We start from the raw sequence: 23381 nt of genomic DNA, 5'->3' as shown, positions 1-23381 counted from the left end.
TTAGGGTATATATAGTGTGCAGTGTATACTTACCATTGTGTACACTTTGTCATATGTACACAAGCTGGGCTATAAAGTGTAGTTTGTACATGTGAATGTATAGAATATCCATTTTACAGGGAGGCGTATAAAGCGTATGTCTAGCCTACCTTGCCAAGCACCGCCAGGTCTCTGTGGAAGTTCTTTACAGTCTCTCTGTGGTCTAGCTCTCTCTTCACTCTCAGGCGCTCAATCACATCAGCACTCTGCCTTTCAGCCACTAGAAAGGGTAGTTCATAATGGAGTTATTAATGTTATATTGAAATAAGTTCGGCAAATGCCTTCCTACAAAATGTTATCTATCGGCAAATGTATATTATGCACAGGGAACATTCTTTACATGTAATGACAAGCATACACAGCTAAAAGCTATAGGAAAGTCTTTAAAAATGTATGCATCAGCATCGTCAGAATGTAATACTGTGATATGGAAGCTAACCTAGCCTATGGTTTATCATATGTAGTCTACTACACTGGATGAAATAAGATAGTATGCATTTCGGAGTGGTAGATTAGAAATAACTACAGAGGAGAGCATCTCATTGCTATCCTCTGTAGTTTTTCACTGGCCTTTTTCAAAGATGTTTAATAATAGGTCAGAAGACAGGAGTATCTCATGGAGTTAATTATGGGTATTGGCATGCCTATTGCCGACATACAGCCATAATAAACGTAAATGATGTAGCTACACCTTTTTTGGTCCCTACTATTACACTTGTGTGATAAAGGCCTACAACACAGAGGCCCACATTTGACGAGTACAAACCAACAACATCTGGAAGTCCTCTGACTTCTTCCTCCAGCTGCTGCTCTGCACTGGTGGGCAGTAATCTGTCACAAACACACACACACACACACACACACACACACACACACACACACACACACACATACAAATACCAAACCCTGTAAGGTTCAAGACGTAGAATAATATACTGTACAAACTCTGTGTGTGTGTGTGTCTCTGTGTGTGTTTACCTGTTGTTAGTGGTGTACGTTTGTGTTTCAGGAGCAGTCCTTTCTCCTCGACTGTGATGGAGGGAGAGGGACAGCTGGACCTAGTAAACCATTCACCCGACAGGACTCTAAGCGTTATGTATAACACATACATATTGATACTGAGAAACACTTTTATAAGCATACTGTTGACACAGTTTTATACTAAGGTCCGCTGACCTGTGCGTCAAACATCTGTCTGTAAAGCCTTCCGCTGGGGATCACCCTGCTCTCCGCCATGCTAGCAAACAGGCAGGCTTATTAGGTTGGTAGGTCGTCAAGTTGAATAAGACAAACCGTCGGTTGATACCACGCTAAACCCGTACGCCTGGATGAAGGAGGTCATGCGGCTCCGATATGTGTAACCTTAGTTTGGTTTAGCTTCGGGTGAAACGTATTATCCTCTTTCAGGTTTGATGGTTGAACTGTTCGCGCGTCCGTTGCCATGACAACTAACCGCTATACGCCACGAGCGCCCTCCTCCGGTCCGGCAGCATCCTGTTGTAAACATCCACCTGAGATCCGCACATGGACCACACAGCAAATTGACGACCCCCAGGCCTATTTATAATAATAACAACACAGTATTGATGCGACCCCGCCGGGGTCGCCTAGGGGATCCTGGGAGTTAAGTGTTTTCAGGTGATGAAAGGGGCTTTTGAAGTTCTTGTTTGTTACTAGGTTAAGTGGGGTTAATGGGTTCGGGGTGTTATTTAGTTGTGTGTTGTTCAATGCTAACATGTGTGTTTATCGTTGTCGCCACCATCACTGACTATGTCATGTTTGTTCATTGGGTGTGCTGTTTTCTCATGCGTTTGTGTGTGGAATAAAAGTAGCCTGCAGTCGTTCAAGAGATACAGTTGAACCTGACTCCGCATACTTCTTGGTCGCCGCGACACTATGTATTCAAGTAGTACATTAGTGTTTGCGGATATTGAATATGAACTGTGCGCTCCAGTAAGCTCTTTTTTTATATATATTTTTTTACGACTATCAGACTTGAGCGGCGCAGGCAGAGATGATTTAATAAATATCTGCTTGTATAAGATAGCAGAACTAAGCGCTGATTATGTCAATTTATTACAGATTCTAGTATGCCGTTTTGTGGGCCGTTAGGGTAGTAAATGTGCATTTAGCATTTCGTTTCAGTGATCTTACATAAAGTATGTTCCATAAGCTTATTCAAATGTGTGGTCTGTGGTGCAAATGCAAATGGTACCATTAATTTTGTCTGATCATATGATTGAAAGCCAAATTGGGATATTAAGATTTTTTTAAAAAGTTACCTATAAGGCAATGCAAGCTATTTTTATAATTTTCCTTTGCATCACATCAGTATCAGAGGTTGCTATTGTTGCTTTCTGAATCAGTCTGAGCTTGAACCATCAGCAGTGCTGGATTAAGATTTAGCTGATGATGATAGAAAAGTGAAAGGAAAAGACAGATCATAGAGAAATATCATCAGAAAAAGAGAAGGGATATGGAGAGACTTGAAAGGAGAAATGTCAGAATAAAGAAACATCACATACCACTTAGTCCTACTAACAGAAAGCTTGGTGGGAAAACAACCATTTTATTCTTATTAATTAACATAAACACACAACACACAAACTTCTGACAATAGCAAAGCTATGGTGTTGAGAAAATCTCTACAGCTTGACGCACGCACACACGCACGCACTTTAGTTCAACACTGTTTGGATCGAGGCATGCTGACAATTGCATTCAGTCTGCTAAGCTCCTTAACAAGGTGCTTTAGATAAATCTCCAGGGTTTTGTACGCAGCCTGGCACCAGCCTGGCCTATACAAGAGACTCCAAACTTCTTGTACTGCATCATTATTTAAATATGAGCTTGTTATAAGGTTGTTTTTGGTTTATTCTCAGCTGGCCTGGCCTGGGATCAAGGTGTACTGTACTCTGTTCTGTCATCACTGCTGTCCTGGTCCTGACTAGAGTCCTGACTAGAGTCCCGACTAGTGCCCTGACTAGAGTCTTCGATTTCCACGGGTCGACATGTGGTGATGCCAGTGAAGTGAGTGGCAGGAGCGCCTTCCCCTTCCTGTTGCAGTTTGGTATTCTGGGAGGAAAACACAGAAAAGACTAAAGTACAACAGACCAAAACACAAAAAGGATAACGAAACACTGTGGCACTTGATACTTTACTATACACATTTTGCCTGTTTCTGTTTATTTTACATGACAGCTCTCTGGTGCTACGGCAAGTTAAAGTCGGTTAAATCAGAATTTTTGATGGTTGAATTCTTAAATAAGGGTTTTCTTTGATTAAGATAAAAACTAAGTAAGTGTGAAGATATGAAAGACACAATAGACGTGAAAGTCACTTCTGTCGCCTTTCTTGCCGTATTCAGGACCTTCACCTCTTTGATTGGCTGGATGGTGGCCAGGAGGGCGGGAACCGTGAAACAGGACAGGAAGCGTGCCTTCAACATCTGGTAGGCAGGATTTCCAGCACAGTGCTTGGCCACTAGTTTTCGCACCGCAGCCACATTTTCTTCTGCTGTAGCCTCACGTCTAGAATCTAAAAACAAGGACTGCTATGAGACACTATGTACCGTATTTTCCGCACTATAAGGCGCACTTAAAAGCCGGTAATTTTCTCAAAAAACGACAGTGCGCCTTATAATCCGGAGCGCCTTATATATGGATCAATTGGTTAATTGGTTGATCCATACTGGTTGTAAACGGCGCTCTGTCAAAATGTTTCAGTATGAAAAACCAATAAAAACAATTTAATAATAATAATAAAATGTTTCACTACGACTACGATAAAGCCACACCGCTTGCAGCATTACGGCTATCGTAGTCAGTGCACACAGCATTTTACTGCGCTTACTCACGGAAGGTCACACTATACGATCACAGAGCCAGGAAATCGGGCGGAAGACTGGCCACACTACAAGATTCGAGGGTGCGATGCTCTACTTTGTATCATTCACGTTTGCAAGATATTTAAAAAATCTAAGGTTTGGAACTGCGTAATTGTGTTTTACTTTTTTGTCATAAAGGTTCCAGTTTTATATCTGCTAAATGCAGCAACTCGTCCTCACAGTTGCGTTGCGCGTGACGAGCTATACAATAAGCACAGCTCTATCTAGTGGATGCATAACGCATCCCCAGTCAAACGTTTGACTGCAGTATCTTCTATGCTATGCGCTTTATAATCCGGTGCGCCCTATTTATGAAAAAAGTTCTAAAATAGGTCATTCATTGAAGGTGCGCCTTATAATCCGGTGCGCGTTATAGTGCGGGAAATACGGTACTAGTTTTACTTGCAGGGCGTAAAATAATAAATTGTATAAATAAGACTACAATGAAGAACAGTTATATATACATTCTATGTACAGTATATATTCAGAAATAACAAATAAATGAGTGACTACAGTATCGCATTAGCATGACATTGTGATTAAGGGCCATCTAAAGGGCCATCCACTTGACACAAGGCAGGTATTTCTATGAATTAAATAACAGTGATTCAAGTAATTGTAGATCCTGCAGAAATCAATTTGCAGCTCTCAATGCTACCCCTGTCCCTGAGGTACATTAAATACAACCCAATGAGCCGGCATGTGTTTGGCATGTACCTGGGTCCTCGGGGTGGGACACCTCCTCTCTACCAGAGGCCACGCTGTAATTGTGATCTGGAGTCTCCGTGGTTAGCAGCAGAAAGGCATTCTTGCTAAGGCGCTCCTTCGAGGCCAGCAGTGCGTGCAGCGTGTCCAGGCTGGCGACAAATGGCGGCAAGTAAGGCAGGGCCACGCCCAGGCCCGGTGCCTTCACCCCCCCGGCCCCCCTCATCCAGCGCTGCACCTCGTCAGCCGGCTCACAGAACATCAGAGCGGGGTCGAACTGGAAGGGGCAGGCCGGCAGCCCCGCTGGCCTGGGGGCCACCTGCCTCCACTGGGGACTCGGCGGAGGAGGAAGTCCCTGAGGGTGGAGGGACAGTGGAGCCGGGCAGGTGGAGACAAAGGCTGGTCTGTCGGCCGTAGGGACGGAAGGTGGTGGGACGGCGGTAAAGACACTAGGTTGTACAATGGGAGATAAGTTGGGCCTCTGCTGGAGGCATGTGGAGGTAGCCTGGGGAAGGGTATGTGCTAATGGCTGAAGGAATACAGGCCTGGGGAAAGCTGGGGCTTGGTGCCATGGTGGAAGGGCCATCTGGAGGCCTAGAGCTGGCGCACTGACCAGTCCATTCGGCGTCATTAGGAGCACCATCTTGTCAGGATTCAGGACGAAGCCATTGGGTAAGGCTAGAGGAACTGCTTTCCCAATTTGCTCCTGTCTCCGCGTTGGTGGTGTCTTACATTTGGCTTCGGTCTAGGTGCAAAAAGCAGGAAAGGTCAAATGACATCAAGTGACGGGCCTACAAAAGGTTTTTATATGTACGCAAACTGTATATTAATGCTGCTTCTCAAAGATCAAACCGTACCCTACTGAAACGATATAGCCCCTTTTATAATTTACAACTGTAAAAGGTACAGAGTTAAAGGTAAAACTGTAAAAAGTGATCTGTGCAACTGGTGGAATATATGACTGACGATTGCCTTATGCCGTCCCCGTTTGTTTTTATGCCAAATGTTTACATTCTGTATACCCACAGCCCAATCTTTATGTAAAAAAATATTCAAAACTCTGTGTTTGGCAGAATAGATCCATAAGCGGTTCTAGTTTATGAAAACGAGCCGTCCTGTGTTAAGAAAACACCCCAATCCTTTAAAAGAGAACCAATCGGCAGAAATTAAGGAGAACCTTCTTATTTTATGTTTGCATTTACAGATACTTTTTTTTAAAGCAGATAGTCAAGTGTGTGTTTCACAACGAATATCAGTCAGGCCCTGGCTGGGCAGAAGTGATATCCACTTCAAAACTCACAAAAACTCCATTCCATCAGATTAAATAACTTAATGTCATACCTTACCTTTAACCCATAAATGATAACCCTAACCCTATTACATACAAGTTGTTGATTTCCATATTACACCAAATGATGTTTATCATCTATACTTCATGAAATAGTTACTATTATCAATATTTCACTACCTTTTGACTTCAGTTAAAGTGTATTGTTAATTTGTTGAATGTTGCAAATGCAGGTACCTTGGCCTGAGCCTCTGCTTCCATAGCTTTAGCCTTAGCCGTCATCCTCCGAAATCTCTTCCCCTCTTGGGTCTCCTCGGCACTGCTCTGATTGGCTGACAGCCCTGGGGAAGGCTCATTTGCCCGCCCTCTCTTTACTCGTCTTAATGGAGTAAACCCAGGGGACAAAGGGGAAGCTGATCCTGGTGTGGATGGAGATGCTGGTCCGGCTGGTGGCGCCGCTGAGGAGGGGGAAAGCGAGGGCCGAGCCTGAATTGGAAGCAAGGCCTTGGCAGGAGAGCAGGCAGGGGCAATACGGGGCAGTAACCTCACCACTCCAGGGCTTTGCTGCCGAGGGACCAACACTCTGGGAGGAGGAAACCGGAGAGCAGCCATCTGAGGAGGTACGACGGGCTGCATGACGGGATGAACGGTAGACGGAGCGCCTGGACTGCTGCAAGGATGCACATTAAGAGGCATGCTGGGACTCTGAGGCGCCATCTGAGGGATGAGCATCAACGGGACTTGTGGAGAAGGTGGCGCCTGTGCCTGTTGCAGTAGAGGCTGTTGGGCTGGGAATTGCCAAAGCTGAGGCAGACATTTCTGTAGTTCTTTGCGTTCCTGAGCCCGTTTCTCATGGAGCATACCCTGCACTGTAGTTGGGTTGGGTATATGGGGAAGGAGGCGCGGGGGTGGACCTCGGGCTTCCCGTTGCCTCTTTTCTATAATGTCCTTACAGCCCAGCAGGTCCACCTTGAGGACCTGCAGGAACAGCCGGAAGAAGGGGGTGCTGCCCAAAGACAACGCCTGCATCCTCTGCCGCAGGGCATACGCCCCCGTCTTGCCGCCAGCGTTGGGATCCGGGACCAGCAGTTTCCCGATCCACGGGGTCACCGCGGCCATCAGCCGATAGTCCATGGACGGGTTGTTCCTGGCAAACCAGCGCCTCTTGCCTGGTTTCTTCTGGGAGACGCTGTTTTGCTTGCAGTCGGCGCGTCTTGTTAGGAAGTCGAAGAGCTCCCCACAGGACACCTGCAGCAGGGCCAGCGGGCTGTGCTGGCCTCCACACAACAGGACCTTGGGCTCCAGACCAAGCAATGTTTCCAGGAAGTTTCCTCTGGCGTCCACTAGAGTGGAGCGCACCGGCTTTTCCCTGTGCTGGACAGGGCCAAAACAGGGCATCTCCACCACCTGGTAGCTAAAGGTACCTAGAGCCTCCCGTTTCTTCTTGGTGGGACACTTTATGGTCTCCGGAGGTCTCTCCTCTGGCGCCACCACTGGCTTTGCCTCCTCCTCCTCCTCCTCCTCTTCCTTATTCTGCTCATGCTCCTCCTCCTCTCTCTCCAGTTTCCTCTCTGCTTCCATGACTTGCTTCATCTCCTCGTCATCACTGTCCATGTACACCACTTTTTCATCATCCTCGTCCTCATCTCCTGTGCTCTCAGTCAGCACCACCTCTTCCTCCTTTTTAATAGCACGCTTACCGGCCGGTAAACGCCTCCTTCTCTTCTTCTGCACCGGCTTCTCTTTTCCCAAGAGTGTCAAAGTGGCCTCCTGGAGACCATTGAGACAGAGAGGTAAGGCAGATGTCCACAGAGACAGGTAAGAGAGTGTCACAGACACGTATACACAGTGTTCCTTTCTTCGTGTGTGTGTGTGTGTGTAGGTATGTGTGTAGGTCGTGTGTGTTTTCGTGCATATGGAAGGCCAAAAGGGTCAAAATTATGTCTCAATGTGTATGTACATTGCTTTAAATTGATGTAAAATACGGCATTCAAGCTTTCAATAATGACACATTTTACAACATCGCATTCTATTAATTCTTTTTTAAGTATGAATTTTCTTTACCCAATATTGACTATTTTGGCCTTCCATATGCGCTTTCGTGCCTGTGTGCTTCTATTTACTTTCTTAACAAACTTCCTCCATTCTCTGAGACACTGCGCGTCATAGCGATTTGGGATTTCAGCCGCAATTCGAGACCAGCGCCCTGCAAAACAATGAATCAATCAATATGTGGCGTGCATGAGGTGAACATGGGTTTGTGTAACTGTATTTTTATGTTTTTAAGCAGGTTACTCACCCACTCCATGTTTCTCGACAAGCGTGACCAGCAGAGCTATCTCCTGCTCATCAAAAGGTCCTCTCCTTATTCCTTCCCTCAGACAGTCACAATATCTATACACACATACACACACAAAAATAAACCATCTCCCATTATCCAATCAGATCTTATAAGCTGTGCCATTATCCAATCAGATCTTATAAGATGCCCTATTGTCCAATTAGATCTTACCTGTCCCTACAAGCGCCGTCAGAACGACCTGGGACTTCTAACCTTATTACAGACCAATTTCTTTCTCCAAGACGAGCTACAGCTCGTAGCAAGGCCTGCAGACAGACAGAGAGGGAGTGTGGTTTATATGATGGAAAATGGAAAACAAAATCATCAGAAGTTCAATGTGATCTTAAATTTGCAAATATCATAAATGACCCGAGTCCATCATTATCAAATGTATAAAAAATGAGTTGCTGTCGAACTGACCGACACGTTTTTCACAGGTCAGTAAGACAACTACTAGGATACCCCTTCTCACTGAGCCTTACACTTTCAAAGTATCCTCGTTGGAGAATATTGTGTGTGTGACACGATTGTGAAATAAATACAATCTGTAACTACCCTCATACCACTGTACTGGTTGCCAACTCTTCCTGAGAGACTCCGCCCACCACCCTCACCTTGTCCTCCTCCTTGGACCATGGGCCCTTCCGGAGCGCAGGGTCAAGGACCTGGGCCCAGCGGTACATCAGTTGGCTGGGGTCACGACCCTCGATGAAATAGCTCACTGAAAGACAGACAGACAAGGGGAGAGCGACACAGATGGGTCAGGCCAGATCTTATTTCCCTTTGGATCAATTAAGTATTCTGAAACTGAATGGGAGTTATTCTGTGTGGAGTATAGCTTGTAGTTATTATGTCCCAATATTGTATAAGATAGTACTCAATGGATCCTAGCATGTACAGGACAGTAGCAGAGTAAAATGAGATCACACAAACATATAGACAGAATATGTGTCGATAGTGAGGAGTAGAGACGGAGCCGGAGACTCACTTTGCGTGTACGGTATGAAGTTTCCGATCCTCATCTTATCCACCAGCTCCTTGAGCACCTCGTCTTCCGCCGCAGACCAGTAGCTCTTCTTCAAGGTCTTTGACAAGAACCTCTGGTAGGTCTGGAAACACATAAAGACCGTCCTGCCTGTCTACACACAGGCACACGGATCACAGACCGCATTATTGACAGGTAGGTTTGCAGATGCAATGAATGATTTAAAAATGATTATTCTTACATAAAGGAGACTAACGGGTATATGAGACAGATGCACAGAGGGAGAGGGAAGCATGAAGACTTGTCATCACATTCTTCATAAGCACACGCACACGCAAACATCCTCACCCCCAGCTCTTCAGCGACACTCTCCCAGTCTCTCTCTTTATGTTCTTTGACCAGTTCATCCAGACGTTCAAGCTCCTCTGGAGTCCAGCTGGACTTGTTGACCGATGGGTGGAGAAAGTTATGCCAGAAGCAACGCAAATCGTCCGCCTCCCTGGTCCCCTCAAACTGAGGAGATAGCAGAGCAGAGGAGACAAGCGGAGAAGCCACTATAAAACAAGTTCTTAGGGGATTTACCTGACCCTTGTATTATAATAACAATAGCAGGCACAGCATATCCACTGAGGTTGTTACGGTAGGCCAACAACACCAGAACCCCATGTTGTTGTATTCTTTTCACTCGTAGCAAACTGTCTGTTTCTGGCTGTTTTTCAAAAATTGTAATATAATTCCACTTAACTACAAAAAAAATACAATTACATGATTCAATTAAAAAAACAAGTGTGTTTAAAGTGTTTGCTACTTCAGGCTTATAGCAGAATCTGTTAAATAAAGCACAAGTCTGTTCACGTTCTGGATGGCAACATGAGTGCAAGGGTCCTGGTATTTGCATTTGACGCCACTACTGAAAGTACTTCTATAAATATTTATTGCCTGCATTTATTGTAATGGCCATTTGAAAGCGTTGTTAATCTTGCATACTTTGAACACTCTGGGCAAAAGATCAGAGCAGAGCTGAAAAATCAACATCAAGCATTAGGCCTGTAATGTAACGGTAGCATGTCAGGGGCTTAAGACTGATGCATAGAGTGTGCAATGGCCTACGTCGATGTTGGAGATCTTCTGCCAGTCATGCTCATCATAACGACCCCCGACAAGGTCCTCCTCCTTCTGGGTTCTGACCAATCAGGAAAGAGAAAGCAGCAACATTATAAGAGAATACTCACTGGCCACCATTTTCAATCTACACGTCTAACAGGAGAACAGGTACCTGAGCTGCTGAATGTCTTTCTCCAGCTGCCCTATCTGCCCGCTCAGTGCCTCTTTCTCTTCTTCACATGCTTTATACATCTTCTGACTCAGATAGTCCACTCTGGTCAGAGGGTACAAAGGAGAGGAGACGGACAGGTAAGGAAACCAAAAGACAGACAAGTGGGAGAACAGAGAGATTTTAGAAGCTGTAGGGTAGTAGCACTATTGGTCCATGGTATTGTTATTTATTAATAGTTTGTGTACTTTGACAGTTTGGGCTGGATCTGCCTCTTGAGGCTGTCCTTGGACACAGCGTTTATTAACAGCGTCTTCTGCCAGCCTTCCCCTACACAGAAAGCACACAGGAAGAACAAGAGCGCTCAGCTCTGACATTTGAATTAGCCTACATTTGATCAATTCAATCACATTTTGGAAGATTTGTGAGGAAACCAAGACTTTTTGTGTTAACAACAAATTCCGACGTGCGGACAGGCAGGAAATATGCTTTTCTCACATCTTTTCATTTGTAGGCGTTTGTCATCAAGATGGGAGGTCATCCTGGATGCCCTGTCCTTGCTCTCCGGATTGGCTGGAGGACCCTGGCATCAGAAAAAAACACAACAGCTCATTGGTACATCTTCTTCTACGTCTGCCTGTCAAACTTACCATTATTTGTACCGCACTTTATTAACCCAAGCAGCTGTGGCTGGTGTGTGTCTCTATCTGTTTGTTGTACAACCCACCAGTCCAGTGAGTTTATCCTTGAAGTAGGGCTTGTGGAAGCGACCCAGGTACATTTTGCAAGGCTGTTGGTAGGAGGTAGGCGTGCGGTTGGCGTCCCTGGCGTCCCTGGCGTCTCTGGTTGGTCCAGCCATCTGAAACAGCAGCTCTTTCTAAAAAGGGGGAGGGAATTTATGTTTACCCCATCATCCCTCGACGTTGAGGAGAACTAGTAGGCTATACATGGTGCAATAATATCAGTATCAGATATCAGTATTAATTAACTAATTAACTAATAACTAATTGCGTCACAAATCAACTCGGGTTACATAGCATTTTAAGCTTCTCTCCTCCAATTTAATTCATAGATTTCACCACTGGATCATTCGTCCATCAGCTGGACACGTGACAGTAAAGAACAATTGTATTGTCCCCAGGAGGTTGAACATGTGCCTTTTGCCTCATAAAAACAAAGACATACATTGGACATAAGCTAAAGGGGAATGGAAAACGTTGCATGGTAGGTTGAAGAGAGCCCAAAGGGAACCTGTGCGCGTCTGTTCTGGTCGAGCAGGTGCTCCAGTTGGCTGAGTGAGTCGATCAGAACCTGCTGGTAGACCAGGTTCAACTGGAGGCACCCCTCTTCTGTCTCTGGGACGTCCAGGTCCCCCTCGCTCTGAGGCAGGAGGACGCACACACACACACACACACACACACACACACACACACACACACACACACACACACACACACACACACACACACACACACACACACACACACACACACACTTAGACTTTGTTGAATGGACAGAATAGACTGCTTGATAAATAGTTTGCACCAATCAGAAGACCTCTCCGCTGTCGTTGCTGTCATTGCCGGACAAACCGATGACATTCTGGGATTGCAGTGCGGTCTGCAGCTCTTCAATCTCCTGTTGGATCTGGTCTCTCTCGGCCAACAAACCGGGAGATACCTACACACACACAAAAAAGCATTCACACACACATCCACACACAAACACCAACACAGAGTTACATTTTTACTTTGTTATTAAATGTAGACAAAGTCGCCCATCTCAGTATGCAGGAATTAAATAAATACGTTACAAATCAAGAAAATACTTTAGATACATTTATAACATGTCACATTAATCAACAATGAATGAAAATGTGTATGCTGGTAAGCTTTCTTTTGATAGTAACCCAAAATATTGTACAATTGAAAAACAAATGATCAAACATTTTGTTACCCAGTAAATATGTATGCCCCCCACACACACACACACACACACACACACACACACACATAAACTTAAGGAATTAGGGAAATTTGTGTTTGGTTGATTATTTCTCTGTGGAAACAATGCTTTTTGGCAATAAATCTTATATCGTTCGAAACCCTGTATAGTTCCCTTTCAAATGGTGCCGCTTTTGTAAGGAACATGCACTTGTGGGATGAGCAGCAGAGCTGAGTACGTGGGTGGCGCCCATGAAAAATTGGCCAAATCTTCTCTGCCAATGCCAAACAGCTTATTCTGTCATTGACTCGTTTGGTGTTTGGTGGATTGGATGATTGAAGTTTGAGGAAACCAGACATATTGGCATTCATTTCACAAACAGGAGCCTCAGTAGCGTGTGGAAGAACCACACACAGCCACAACAGCCTGGCACCTCCTCCTCATGCTGGTCACCAGCCTGGTCACACACTGCTGTGGGATGGCATCCCATTCTTCAACCAGCATTTGTCGCAAGACAGCCAATGTGATTGTGTTGGTCACTCTGGCACGAACAGCACGCCCAAGCTGATCCCACAAGTGTTCAATGGGGTTGAGGTCAGGACTGCTAGCAGGCCATTCTATCCTCTCCACTCCCACATTCTGGAGGTAGTCTCTGATAAACCCCGCCATGTGGGGGCGAGCGTTGTCATCTTGGAGGATAGAGTTCGGTCCCAGACTGTGGAGATATGGGATTGCCATTGGTTGCAGAATCTCATCTCTATATCTCTCTGCATTGCATCCAATGATGACAAGCCTCGTTTTTCCAGTGAGGGAGATTCCGCCCCTCACCATCACACTGCCTCCACCAAAAGATGTTATTCTATCGGTGCAGCAATCAGCATAGCATTTTCTGCGTCTTTTCCACACTTTGACCCTACGATCCTACTGCCGTAGGCAGAATCTGGACTCATCACTAAACATAATGTTCCTCCACATGTTCAGGTTCCAGTGCACGTGTTGCCGACACCAGCGCAAACGGGACGGTGAAGGGCAGTCATGGCAGGACTCCTGGCAGCCCTATGAGACTGGAGATTGGCTGCGTGTAGTCTGTTCTGGATTGTCTGGGCAGAGAGCCGTCGGCCATATCGTCCTGCAAACCTTGACTGCAAATCTGTAGAAGACAGCCTACGGCACCTAAGTGCTGACAGGGTGATGAAATGGTCTTCTTGGGATGTCGTCTTCTTGGGATGCCCACTTCGCGGCCTGTCTTTGACATCCCCCGTTATATGGAACTTGGCCTTCAGTTTGGAGAGGGTACAAGGGCTCACTCCAAACAATGCTGCAACTTGGTTTCGCGGAACACCAGCTTGAAGTTGCCCTATCGCAAGGGCCCTATCCAGATCTGTCAAACGCGGCATGCCAATTCTTGGAGCAGACACTTACTGACTGTAGCTGTACTTACAGTAGTAGGGCCCATGCTCACAGGTGCTGCCAATCAGGTACCTGAATGGCAGCACCTGGGGGTACCAGAACATGTATGAACGTGCAGATGTTTGTATGTCTTACCTGATGGCTTTGCTCCACCAGTTGCATCTCGTCATCTGATCCATCATCTGACAAATCACAGAAAGTGCATCTTGATTGTAATAATTTGTGAAATCGGAAAATACAAAAGGGAGACAGACAACGAAAGGGCAAATAAAAGTAACAGGTGAGGTTCTGTTCCACAAATTAAAATTGGGAATGGGGTACTGAGCGGCACAGGTTTACGGAGGATGTAGGGGATTAAAATTGGGATTGGGGTACTGAGCGGCACAGGTTTACGGAGGATGTAGGGGTACACTCACCATATCGTCACTCAAAATTACCTTGTATATTTTTCAAGGTAAAAATAACATTCTTACTCTTGAAATATCTTAGTTACCTGAGGATGTGTCACTAGAAAGAAGGTCCAAGTCGACAGGAGCTGCGCCCAGGTTCTGTTCCAGCTCCTCAATCTGTCTCCTTATCCTGTCTCTCTCCTCTGCAAGACTAATAGACATGTCTGTCTCTCTGTCCAACACAAACACACAAGTATTATTACTCCACTAATGGGTCATCATTTCTCTCACACTTCTAACCAGAACCAATATATAGACAACTCCTTGCTTTTCGACATCACATTGCTGTGCGTTCCCCACCAAATGCGTTAACCACCATAACCCCTCATAAGTTCAAATCATGTACATTTTCGTTTTCTGTTGTTGAATTATTATCTTTAACGCGTGGACTTAAATGGATTTACAGTGTAGTAGACCTGTCCTGTAGAGAAGTGAGATGATAAAACAATAGAAACTCGGTTCAGTGTGCTAGCAGAAAAACAAAAAAAAAATAGGCTAAAAATACACTACCGACCTGTGACAGAGTACAAACAGCGCGGGAAATGTCTTATTGTTGCGCTGACGAAGTTTAATTTATAACTTTCTATCATTTGTGTCCTTGTGCAGCTTCGCTCCAATCCTGATGCAGCAACGTTTCTGGATCGTTAACATATAGCCCATGATGCACCGCGCGAAGCATCTTCCTGGGTTACATTTGCGTTTTGTTAAAACAATAAGCGGAGGAAAAAAATATTTCGAATTTAGTTAAAAACAGGTAGAACAGTTGAGAAATAACCTTTGATGACCGAAAGTAAGTGCAAAATCACCGTTGAGCAAGTTTAAAGAATAAACAGTACCCACAATGCAAAGCTGTTCGATGCGTCCCTTTCCTGCAATACTACTGGTCGTTTTCAGAATATCCTAAATATTACACTTTTAATAGATAAATGGTTACAAATTTCTCGAAAAACTTCCATTATTAAGCTGTTTTTATTTAACCTGAGCGAATGCTAAAAATAGTATAGTACAAAAAAGAATATATATATATAAACAAGTACATGATTAAATACGACCAGTAAAACTATGTTAAATATGGTAGCAAAGCACAGATGACATTTTCAACAGTGGACAGTACCACAAGGTTTTGTTTTGTACGCAGAGCACGTTTCTCAAGGCTGCAGTTCTCTTTTCTCTCTACAGATGTCGCAAATAAACGGTTTAAACCAACAGAACTTGACATTGCATTCGTCTCGGCATCTGTTCTCAGCCTCTCCCGTTCAGTCCCAAAATCGGATCGAATAATTTAAAACAACACTTACTTGTTAGCAGACATACGGTCGTTTTCAGAAATGTAATATCCGCCGCATGCAATTTATATAATATAACTATTGAGTGATGATTTTCTATATAAAAAAAAAAGTTTTTTGAGACATATACCTAATTTTAGTCAAAGAATACATAAGCAGACAAAATTCATTGAAAGTTTTATTCGTAAAATACTGTTTAAGTAAAAGCACTGTGCGTGATTTCATGGTCTCCTGTAAAGAATATCCCAGGAAGGCTGCCAGCGCAGGGCTTGCAGTTGATTGGCTGACAGTTCTGGGCTTCCGTAGGTCAAAGGTGAGAAGCTTTTGTAGCACAGGTAGACAGAGCAGAGTCCTGCAAACGCAGACACACATCCGGCACGGTGCTGAGACTTCCCACTGGGAGAGAAGAACAAAAAAATAACAGGTGTTCAAGGTGTGTGGTTGTATCTGTGTGTGTGTGTACTTGAGCAGGTGAGAGAGAGGGAGAGTCTGCGTGTGTGTGAGTACCTTAGCAGATGAGTGTGTGCGTGTTCAAGGAATGCGGGGAGCAGCTGTAACAGGAAAGTGTATGCTGGCAGGTAGTGATACAGGAAGAGGGTGTTCTCCATCAGGAAGAAAGGCAGAAAGTTGACCAGCCACCCACCCACACACACCACCCCCACCCGCTGGAACTGGCACCAGGCAGCTGCAATTCACACAAACATTTAGCACTCCATTAATAAAAAACATGCACATGTAAACCCAAAGCAGAACAAAAGCTATTGTAGTAAGGGTGTGCACTATTTGCGCATTTGTTGTATGCTATATGTTCATGGTGTGTGTGTGTGTGTGTGTGTATAATATATATATATACATATATATTAGTGTGTGTGTGTGTGTGTGTGTGTGTGTGTGTGTGTGTGTGTGTGTGTGTGTGTGTGTACCCTCGGGTATATCTCTGATGGCCCTCCTCCTCCTCAGCAGGTACCAGAGTGCTAGAAGCTGATAGGCTGCAAGACTTAAATTAGCCATGCCCCAAGACACTAGATTGCCAATCAGATGAATCTGGGCCTTAGGGTACAACCAATCACAGTGGAGCATGTCAGCATCAATAGCCTTGCAATTAATTGTTTCCATTTATCCAGGAGGCCCTTGAAGTAATGTCATATGTATGCACACATGTTTATATGCATCTTACATTGGTAGAGTGGTGGAGCCAGTAGACTATATTGGTTGTCATGGAGATCCATTCCAAAGGGCTCGAGCTATATTTGTGTTCCGACTCCTCCTGTTTCACGGTGAGCATCTTTCGCTGCCACGGCAACAAAAAACATAATCACTCTTCTACCCAGGGTAACAACAAATCTCAACATTCTAACTGCAGAAGAATGTCCTGGCGACAAATATATTTATAGAAGTACTTTCAGTAGTGGCGTCATTGTAGTAGTACAAATAATAGTATGAGTAGCACTTTAGACAACAGTAATGCCAAGTGTAATTGAATTGCAGTAGCAGTAGTGTGATGGTGGCATCTGTATTCCTTTTAGAAGTAGTGGTAGCATTAGTAGTACCTGGAGCTCTATAAACTTGGACAAGAAGGAGATGTTTGGATGGACATCGATGTGAGTCGGTGAATGAAGCTCTACCTCTCTCTCCTTTTGCTCGTGACCTAAACAAGCACAAGGAAATTCAAAGCACACACACACAGACAACAACAAACCAGGATGAATTTCTTAAAACCTTCCTGTAGTGAAGCATTTCTTAAACTATGGGTCTGTAGTGGATTACAATCACAGTGAAGGGAGGTTGATATGTCCGGTAGTTCCAGAACACAAAGGAAGGTCATTTCTTACCTGAGGTTGCATAGTTAAATCTGGTCAAAATAGTTGAAGTATCTGGTAAGCTAATTAACTGCACCAAGAACCCAACAATTAAAGTCAAACAACACAGGGACACACAACAACGACCAGTGTGGAGTTATAATTGAGTTACACACTGATGCAAGGCTGCATAGTACAGAAAATGGAAAGGAATAAAGACATAAATGGTTATTCTACTGGACGACTCACTGGTCCCATAGCGGTGCTCCTCTACGTTCCACACCAGGCTGCTGTGGTGGGCTCTGGAGACACGGTCGGCCACCACCTCCAGCTGTCCAAACCCCCACTCAGGGAGGGTCCCTCCACTCAGCTGTAGGGGGGGAGCGGCGATGTATAAATGAGGGGACCTTATGGAGACCCTAAGTGGGTTGGAGGTGCCGGCTCGCTGCCTGACGGCAACAGAGCCCACTGAAGACTCTGAGCACTTCAGAATTGCTGATACTTTCTTTATGGACCAAAAGCAATTCCGGTGTGCTTTTCTTGTGTTTTGGGAGCGTGCAATCAAGTCCTAAGGATCCACTGAAATGGTTGTTTGGTCTAGGGTGGAGGTTGCTCACCAAACATCATTATTTTGTTATTCCAACTATTCTAAAATTGAATTGGTATGCATATTGTAGATGTGCTTTGATAAGATATAACAAGATGACGGGTAACAATTCAATTCAATTAATAGTGTAAGACTGTGTAAGATATGTAAGATTGAGAAAGTCCTTGTCAATACTGGCCCCTTTGGCTGATTAGTGAACTACAGCCAGCTGGAGCTCATGCGCTCAGAAGTAGTTTGAGCTCCGTGGGTTGAGATAATTACAATCATCAACTATTGTTAGTTAGAATCATAAATAAATGTGTCTTTAAAATGGGTATAGAATTCTAAACATCTGGGGTCATGTCAGCGAATGTATCATTCATGTTATGAATGTATGTAATTATATGGCTGGCGTGGGGGGTTATGAAACCATGGCAACGTCCAGGTGGGGAGGGGAGGTACCTTGAGAGCCGCCGAGGTATTGACGTGGACCAATCGCACATCAGACACAATAGTCTTCCACACCTCTGACTCAGCCTCCCTGTTGGAGATGTCCTGAACACACAGACACGAGCACACATCCGGCCTCACCATCATCATCATCACCATTAAAAACCCAGTGGATTTACAAAACGTAAAATGTCACACTTACCACCCTCCACAGGTTCTGTATCACCATGGAAACATTGAAGTCAATGTACCCCGACACTTCCTGGGCGTGAGGACTCATTGGAGCAGCCACATCGTGACTGAAAGCACACACACACACACACACACACACACACACACACACACACACACACACACACACACACACACACACACACACACACACACACACACACACACACACACACACACACACACACAAACATTAGGTGGAGTTGATCAAATGTTTGAATTACAGAGGAGAAGGAGGGTTGCTATGGTTACCTGTTGAGGAAACGAGACGTCATGCCGTGGAGGAGCTGGATGACGTCGCCGTGGCGAACGGGTCGGGGGGGCGTGTTGACCACCAGCTCCTGTCTGACACAGATCAAATGTCCCCACATCCACACAGTGGAACCAGATTCAACACTGACGCCATTGCCAGCCTGCTGTGGTCAGGATCTGACTTGAGGTTGGTCTTCACCGTTTCAAAGAAGGACTTTTGTTTATATTTATAAAGCATTGGTTTCCCTACCGCCCCTCTATATTTTTTATATCTCAACCTGTTAACACATTAGTGCATTCCTTCCCAAAATGACATTACTCGAGAACAATGTATTTTAAACTATGTGTCAGGACCCGCGAGTATTTTATCATCACTGTAGGATATATACTCTTACTATGTACTTAATAAATAGAAACATCAATCTGTCCCAATAGTAAACACCACGATCATCTAACCAAAGGTAGGATTATGACCTTATAGACGGTTTCTATGGTAACCCATGTGTCTGCTTTAGAGTAAAACGTCTGTCCCAATAGCAACCTAATCATGTTTCCATAGCCTCCCCATCTTACTTCATTTTTATTTTCGTATGTTGTCATGGTAACCTACCTGCCAGGGTCCTTGATAATCCACCAGTTGTTGACGTCTTTAAAGGGATAACAGGTCACCTGCTGCTGGTGGGAGCTGCCTCTCCCGTCCTCATACCTACAAATAAAATCACACACACGCACACGCACACCCACACCCACACATTAGAAAAACATAAAATACAGACTGATCTGATTGAATAGTTGGAGAAGCATGAGTTTTGTGGCAATACCTTATTGGATAGTTAGCCTTATGGGAGTGTAGCCAGCAAGGGATGGTTTGAGAGGCGGAGCTTCGTAAGGTAACCTGACTGCCAAAGGCCACTTCTAATGGCTGGCCCCGAGTTATTCTCGACAGGCCACCCTACACACATACGTATTTCATATTACCATACAGCTAAAAAATAAATTCAAATTTTGCAAAATGTCAACATCTGTAACCGTGCTAGAAATGATAATGATCAATTGACCTAAACAACCAATCTCTTAATATTGAAGACACAGGAGTTAATGTTATTGGATATGCCTAGATGTACGTTCATTACCTCCAGACTAGCCTGGAACGCACTGCTCATCAGCTGGTCATGTGGTCCACTGTGCCGAAGGACAGTCAGATGGACGTAGAAACAGAACACATAGAGTAGGACGGGAAGCACCACCAGGCACACGGCGCGACACCCACATTCCACAAACACTCTCAGCTGAACCACACACACACACACACACACACACACACACACACACAAACAATTGTTATTCTAGAGTAACATTTAATTACCCTGCAGAACACAATTCATCTCGATTAATGTTTCTACTCTAAGAAAAAGGTGAAACTCACATGACTGACAGCCCGCTGGCCAATCAGCTGCCAGGTGTGCACAGAGGCTATGCCCAGCAGCAGGAGGTAGGTGAACACACCTACATACTTTACCCTAGGGAGCCACAAACACACACAGGAAATAACCTAAAATAACTCACTTTCAAATGTACACACAATATACTGTGTGTGCACTGAATACCCATAACATAAAGTGTCTCAGACACACGCACACACACACACACACACACACACACACACACACACACACACACACACACACACACACACACACACAATTACCCCACAGCTCCAGCACAGGAGGATGCAGCTACGATGAGCCACAAATACTTGGAGCAACTGCAACAGATACACAGGAAGAGACAGGCAGACAGGAAGTATCAGTGTATCAGCATATGCAGGAGTGGGTTGACTTGTGGCAGGGGAGAGTGCTACCTGTTTGAGGCGTTGTAGAAGCGCCAGTAGGAGAAGAAGGAGAGCAGCTGAAAGAAGATCAGGACAGACTCCAGTAGCATGAAGCGGGATTGGACGATGAGAGAGTTCTCTGAAATCAAACAACAATGTGATAGGAAGGACCACTGTCTCAGATGGGGCTGCACTAACCGCGGAAACAGCAGTCCTACCAATCTACACCGCAAGCTCTGAGGGGAGACCGCACAGCGTTACGAAGATATTCTACCAAAGAGAAACTGACTCACATGAGGAATTAGGCTTACAGAAGGGGATTTTACGACGTGTCTTCCTACAGTTGTGGTGTGGATTTGAAACCTTTTACAGATACATTTTGACGAAAATGAACGCCCTTGTCTGCTTTGTGAGACGAGGGCTGATTCAGAAGGGCTACACACAGGAGAGATGCATTCAAAATCAGAAAGTCATTTATGATAAGTCTGCTCTGATGGGAATGGTCGATTTGGATAAGGAGACCAACCCATGAGGATGAGGAGAGAAGCTCCCAGTGCGGCGTAGTGGGAGCTGCCCAGCTCCAACTGGAGCAGGTAGGCCAGGGGGACGCACAGAGCCCCACACACTGCGGGCAGGAGGCGCAGGCCCCACACACTCATACTGCTGGGGTACTCTAGTAGACAGCGCAACAAAAACATCCACAGCAACAATGAGAGCCATCTTTGTCAACTGATGCATCACTAGTTTCAAGACTCAATAAAGACCTATCATTTAGGATATAGAAATTATTATGAACACGCATTGTGCAGCATGAATGAATTGTGAACGTCTCTCACATAAAGGCCAGTTACCTGCAGCCGTTTTGAGGTTTTCTTGTGTCTAAAACATGTTTTCCCTCTGGTCAAATCTGTTCTGAAACCCATTGGCCTTTCAACTTATTCACTTATTAACTTACCTGCACCTATTCTGTTCCATGGGAAGTTTCCATCGAAACCACCCAGGTAGGCTGTACACACACACACACACACACACACACACACACACACACACACACACACACACACACAGGTTATTTGTTTTACACACATCTACTCACAAGTAGATCAACTAAACAGTTCACATAATTATGAATATAGCCACATCTTTTCTTATCTTGAGTAGCATCAAAGAACTCACCTCCGAAGGCCAAGATCATGTGACCAAGGGGCGGTCCACTCTCATCAACAAAGAAGACCCGCTTCATGTAGAGAGACACAAACTGGCCATAGTATACTTCATCAAACCTGAACACACAAACACAGAGACACAAACACTAATTAGAGATGCAGACATGCAACTTTTTCTTGATTGTACAATGAGGGGCTTTTTCACACCTCGACTTAATAGGCTATGGTATAATAGAGGATCATTTTGGGCGGTTACATTTTATATATCTGTGTCTAATCTTATCTAACAAATAACAGATGAAAGAAGCGTTTCTGTTGGACTTAATCATGTCTTGCAATAAGGCTAGAGTCTACTCACACCACAGCCCTAGGGTAGGAAAGGTTTCTGAGCCGCGTCCAGAAACCAAGCATAGTGACAAGAACCAGCACCAGGTTAATCTCAGTTTTGATCACAGGTGGGAACTTCAGGCTGCTGAGTCCGAGCATGGTTCCAGCCTGGAGTAGTATACTGTAGAGAAAACGAGACATACAGCAAACGGTGTGTAAAGCATAGCTCCAAATATAACTGACAGTAATTGATTTTGTTTTGCCTAATACATAATACTGTAGTTAATAGGCTTTGTATAGCTTTACAGCATAATAACAATTATGCATTTTATGACAGGGGCTGCATAATTTACATAGGCGTATCTTTTGCATTGTTTTAAAAAAATTGTATAATGATTGTCATCGATCATGAATCACCAAAACATTGCCATGCTGATAGTACCGTTACATTCATTCATTCATATTTAGCTAACTAGCTGTCAGTAGCTAGCCACGTTCGTCTACCTGCTTGTTGGTTCTTTACTCATTTGGTTCTGAGGTGGACTTCCGTGTTCATATTCGGCCCACCGGACACCTTATCATAATAATCTGTTTAACATTTTCCTTCGGATACTCAATAGTTTTTGCCAGCATGTTTAGCAAAGCTAAACAACCAGCTAACTAGTGCTCCTTGATCGATTATTCTGGTCTAGGTGCTCCGTTCTCGATTAGAATGCGTTACCGTGGTTACGCGAATGCTACTTGCTTGTGGAAGCGCAGCAGAGACATGAGTGTATGGCCTTTTTCATATGGACTGTTTGGTTTCAAAACGTAAACTAAGCAAAGCCGCTCAGGACAAAATGTAAAACAACCGATATCTAATACCTGTGTGAGCAAGGAACATCCAATATGTAACTGGATATTCTCATTTGATCGTACTCATTCATTCTATCTTTGGGTTACGCAAAGATGGTAGCAGAATGTGTCCAGACTTGTTTTTGATTAGTGTTGTTATTATTATTATTATTATTATTATTATTATTATTATTAGTAGTAGTAGTAGTAGTAGTAGTAGTAGTAGTAGTAGTAGTAGTAGTTATTTTAGCAAGGAAAAGGTTTTACACTGCAGTTCAGGCTGGTATACATTGTTTTGT

At 44.5% G+C, this 23381-nt stretch overlaps 2 protein-coding genes across 4 annotated transcripts; both read right to left on the bottom strand.

Annotated features, from left to right (window-relative positions):
- Positions 1-2598: 2598 nt before the first annotated feature.
- Positions 2599-14966, bottom strand: snapc4 (small nuclear RNA activating complex, polypeptide 4). Of its 2 annotated transcripts, XM_079746141.1 has the most exons (20): positions 14835-14966; positions 14365-14492; positions 14007-14053; positions 12075-12197; positions 11769-11897; positions 11245-11394; positions 11016-11100; positions 10766-10847; positions 10521-10622; positions 10355-10427; positions 9593-9757; positions 9248-9398; positions 8874-8980; positions 8431-8525; positions 8218-8312; positions 8042-8124; positions 6156-7688; positions 4643-5375; positions 3416-3576; positions 2599-3114 (listed from the first exon to the last, which is right to left on the bottom strand). In XM_079746141.1, exons 2-20 carry the CDS (start codon positions 14480-14482, stop codon positions 2938-2940), a joined length of 4209 nt encoding a protein of 1402 aa, XP_079602267.1. In that variant the 5' UTR covers positions 14483-14492; positions 14835-14966; the 3' UTR covers positions 2599-2937. The 2 variants fall into 2 exon arrangements, with proteins under 2 accessions (XP_079602267.1, XP_079602268.1); XM_079746142.1 differs by lacking the exon at positions 14835-14966 and having other exon boundaries at positions 11769-11895; positions 14365-14496.
- Positions 14967-15827: 861 nt separating this feature from the next.
- pomt1 (protein-O-mannosyltransferase 1) lies at positions 15828-22410 on the bottom strand (the record flags this gene model as incomplete). 2 transcript variants are annotated; one of them, XM_079750833.1, is made up of 19 exons in its annotated part: positions 22280-22410; positions 21932-22038; positions 21711-21761; positions 21282-21428; positions 20786-20894; positions 20633-20689; positions 20351-20444; positions 20058-20213; positions 19746-19876; positions 19535-19630; positions 18925-19017; positions 18644-18740; positions 18454-18546; positions 17655-17775; positions 17157-17254; positions 16784-16897; positions 16530-16656; positions 16114-16291; positions 15828-16002 (listed from the first exon to the last, which is right to left on the bottom strand). In XM_079750833.1, exons 1-19 carry the CDS (start codon positions 22405-22407, stop codon positions 15828-15830), a joined length of 2172 nt encoding a protein of 723 aa, XP_079606959.1. In that variant the 5' UTR covers positions 22408-22410. The 2 variants fall into 2 exon arrangements, with proteins under 2 accessions (XP_079606959.1, XP_079606958.1); XM_079750832.1 differs by lacking the exon at positions 16114-16291 and having other exon boundaries at positions 15841-16002.
- Between the last annotated feature and the right edge of the window lie 971 nt (positions 22411-23381).

Source organism: Pollachius pollachius (assembly GCF_949987615.1).
Source record: "Pollachius pollachius genome assembly, chromosome: 1".
Classification (NCBI taxonomy): domain Eukaryota; kingdom Metazoa; phylum Chordata; class Actinopteri; order Gadiformes; family Gadidae; genus Pollachius; species Pollachius pollachius.
This window is presented reverse-complemented; position numbering and strand designations above follow the sequence as displayed.